The following is a 3,314-nucleotide window of genomic DNA, read 5'->3' as shown; positions in this document are numbered from 1 at the left end:
GAGGCCTGGCTATGGAGGACAGCAGGAACATGTTTGCCCTGTTCGAGCACAACGACACCACTGACAAAGCCATCGAGAACCGCACCGTGGTGGCCGACATCCTCGCCAAGTTTGAAAAGTAAGTGTGTGTGTGCGTGAGTGTGTGTGTGTGTGTGTGTGAACTTGCTTGGGCATTCTTGAATACACTCTTAACACAGTTTGTCCCATCTGAAGGCTCTCTGCCAGTCAAGAAGAGCAGAACACTGGCTGGAAGTTCTACTTCAAACTCTACTGCTTCCTGGACACTGACAACGTTCCCAGGGACAGCGTTGAGTTTGCCTTCATGTTTGAGCAGGTATAAACTTCAATCATCATCCTCACATTTAAAATACATGTGTTTCCTACCATTGCAATGGTCGGTGGCTGGAATGATTACCTCCGCCCCAGGGCAAAGCCCCGCAGGGCGGAAGGTAATGTTTTCGCCCCTGTCTGTCTGTGTGTGTGTCTGTAGGCAGACAGGATTAAACAAAAACTACCGGCCCGATATGCATGAAACTTGGTGGAGGGGTGCAGCATGGGTCAATGAGCTCACCATTCATTTTTGACCATGATTCATTCATAGGTGGCTCTACAGTACCCATATTACTGTAACTTCAGTGTAGTGGGGGATTTAGGTTTCAGTTTACTCATAGGTTTCAGGTTATTGTCGCCACTTGCAATACCGAGCTTTGCCACTACGCCAAAAACTGGCTGTTCCTGGCCATGGGGGCTTGCTTCATGCGCCACTTAACAACGTTCATTGGATGAATGGGACGCCATCTTTGCATGCCTTATCCACTCCTTCCCCCTCGTTTCTCCTACATTCATTCACACTGCATCTCTTTCGCTCCACCTCTCTTCCTTCCTTCTCTCTCTCACCCTCTCTCTCTCTCTCTCTCTCTCCTCCAGGCCCATGAGGCAGTCATTAGAGGCCAGTACCCAGCCCCAGAGGAGACTCTCCAGTTCCTGGCTGCCCTGAGACTACAATACCTCCTCGGGGACTACAACTCCCAGTCCGCCGTGCCTGAGATGTCTCAGATGTTCCCCATGGCCCGGCTGCGCGCCCGCATCCAAAACTCGGCGAAGACCTTCGCGCCGGGCACGGGCTCTGTGGCGGAACGCTCCGGAACCGCGGAGAAGAAGCGCTCCAGCTTCCTGGAGGGGACGCTGAGGAGGAGCTTCCGCAGCGGGTCGCTGAGTCGGCAGAAGCTGGAGGAGGAGAACACGCTGGAGGGGTGGATGAGGGAGGAGATCGCCGCAGCCCGGGCCAGCCTGCTGGACAAGTGGAAGAAGCTGCAGGGGATGAGCCAGGAGCAGGCGATGGTCAAATACATGGCCCTGGTCAAAGAGTGGCCCGGCTACGGCTCCACACTCTTCAACGTGGAGGTGAGAGTTCTGTCCGTCCCATCCACTACCCTGATTCTGTGGTGAGGGAAAAAACGCTTTTAATATGACATTTGTCATGGGGGCCTTTCATATTCTGGTCCTCAGTGGGTATGAGGTAAATGTTTCAAGAAGATTTCCTGATCATTGACCTGGAACCGCAACACATGCATACATCCCCTCTTCCTGTGTCCTGTTGTCCAGTGTCGGGACGGAAGCTTCCCTCTGGAGCTGTGGCTGGGAGTGAGCAAGGAGGCCATCTCGGTCTACAAGCGCGGCGAGCCCTGGCCCCTGGAGGTGTTCCCCTACGAGCTCATCCTCTCCTTCGGGGCCCCGCTGGCAAACGCCTACAAGATGACCGTGGAGGGCCGGGAACTGCTGTTTGAAACCAGTCTGGTATGTAGATGCTGAGAATCCCTCCGTTTTGGGAATGTTAAGTATCCAGTCACGTAGAAAATGTAACAGTATTTAGACGTCATTCACTCCTGAGTTAGAGGGCTTTCCCGCCGTTTGGTAACACAGGCTGAGAAAACATCTGATTTGATGGCTTTTATACACAGTCGCAATGTGTTATGAATGGAGCTTGTATTGTGGGGTCTGTGGTTGAATGCGCATCATTGAGAGTGTCCACGTCTCTTAGCTGAGACAGTAAGAACCGTCAAGTCCTGACCCTTGTCTGCTCTGTCCCCTAGGTTATGGACATCGCCAAGCTGATGAAAGCTTACATCAGCATGATCGTCAAGAAACGTTACAGCAACTCCCAGTCCGTCAGCAGCCACGGCAGCCAATGCAGTGCCTGGTGAGGCCTTTGCCCCCTGACCCATTCAACCTTTAACCTTTGGTCACCCGCCGACGGCCTGGAGAGGTCGAGAGCGGCCAGCGATCGCCCTGCCAAGACAGCCAGCCTCGTTTTGGAGAAATGCTTTGGGACTCTTTGGGCTGGACAAGGAAACGCATATAACACAGCTCTTACTGTAGCGCTAACCAGCTTGCACTGTCTTTCTGATGCCGTGCTAACGCTTCGTTACGGGGAAGGCGTCCCATTCGATGTCACCGAGGCAGTTCCTGTACGTGTTGAGGAAGGTGAGCAGACAGTCAGAATGTAAAAAGGCAACATGGATGGAGAGACCACAGGAGACCGCTGTTGTATTTGAACGGGTCAAGCTTCATTTAGACCCACTCCTTTGCCTAGGAAAACTCTGGGACTGCTAACTGGTGATCCTTACTATCTTTGGCGTTACCAAAATATGTAAATATATTCAACTCAGTAGTCAAAAGCATTTCAAGTTCTGTCTTTGAATGCGATGGCGTGTGTTTGTTTGAAGAAGACTTTGCCAGAGACATCGATGTCACACAAGTGCCTGGTTATGAAAACGAACGCAAACCTTTGCTAGAGCAACTTCATACGCTGTTGTACTTCTGGAAAAATAAATATTAAGACAGTAAGAACGGTTCCAGGTTTGTGACACTCTTTGGCAAAGTTCTAGTAGATTCAGAAGGTGCTTAATGTATTTCCCTCTACCGACGGTCTTGTAACGTTCCTGCAACGTCGTTTCAACGACCCACAGCATTTCACTGAGCTCCGCTGGCGGCAGCTCCTCCCAAAGATACGCAGGACTTCTCTAACGCCGTGCCTTCATGTATATTGTGTACACTTGTTCTTTTTGACCTGTTTTGACTCTTAAATGTGCAATGTTATATATATATTATATATATATGAATATAATCAAGTGTCTGTATATTTGATAAATCTCTGCTTTCTCTTTCCTGGATTATGACTACACAGCGATACTGACGAGATAACCTTGTTATTCTCCTCCCAAGTCAGTTTCAAAGCTGACGTTGGAAGTAACATCAGCGATATACAATACTGCTCTCGATGTATCTTTTTTATTCCATTTGTATTAGCTGTG

At 50.1% G+C, this 3,314-nt stretch overlaps 1 protein-coding gene across 1 annotated transcript in view; it reads left to right on the top strand.

The window, feature by feature from the left end:
* Window positions 1–2,484, top strand: part of LOC311325268 (unconventional myosin-X-like) — a gene marked incomplete at its 5' end in the record, with an annotated part of 34,754 nt that extends 32,270 nt beyond the window's left edge. Inside the window, 5 exons of the mRNA XM_084457935.1 lie at window positions 1–118; window positions 214–334; window positions 928–1,404; window positions 1,606–1,797; window positions 2,094–2,484. The exon at window positions 1–118 is cut by the window's left edge and continues 19 nt beyond it. Coding sequence (XP_084314061.1) covers window positions 1–118; window positions 214–334; window positions 928–1,404; window positions 1,606–1,797; window positions 2,094–2,204 — 1,019 coding nt within the window. The 3' untranslated portion in view covers window positions 2,205–2,484. The remainder of the gene's footprint in view (window positions 119–213; window positions 335–927; window positions 1,405–1,605; window positions 1,798–2,093) is intronic.
* Between the last annotated feature and the right edge of the window lie 830 nt (window positions 2,485–3,314).

This window comes from Borostomias antarcticus, assembly GCF_949987555.1.
Source record: "Borostomias antarcticus genome assembly, chromosome: 24".
Lineage (NCBI taxonomy): Eukaryota > Metazoa > Chordata > Actinopteri > Stomiiformes > Stomiidae > Borostomias > Borostomias antarcticus.
Note: the sequence above shows the minus strand (reverse complement) of the source record. Positions and strands in the feature narration are given on the sequence as shown.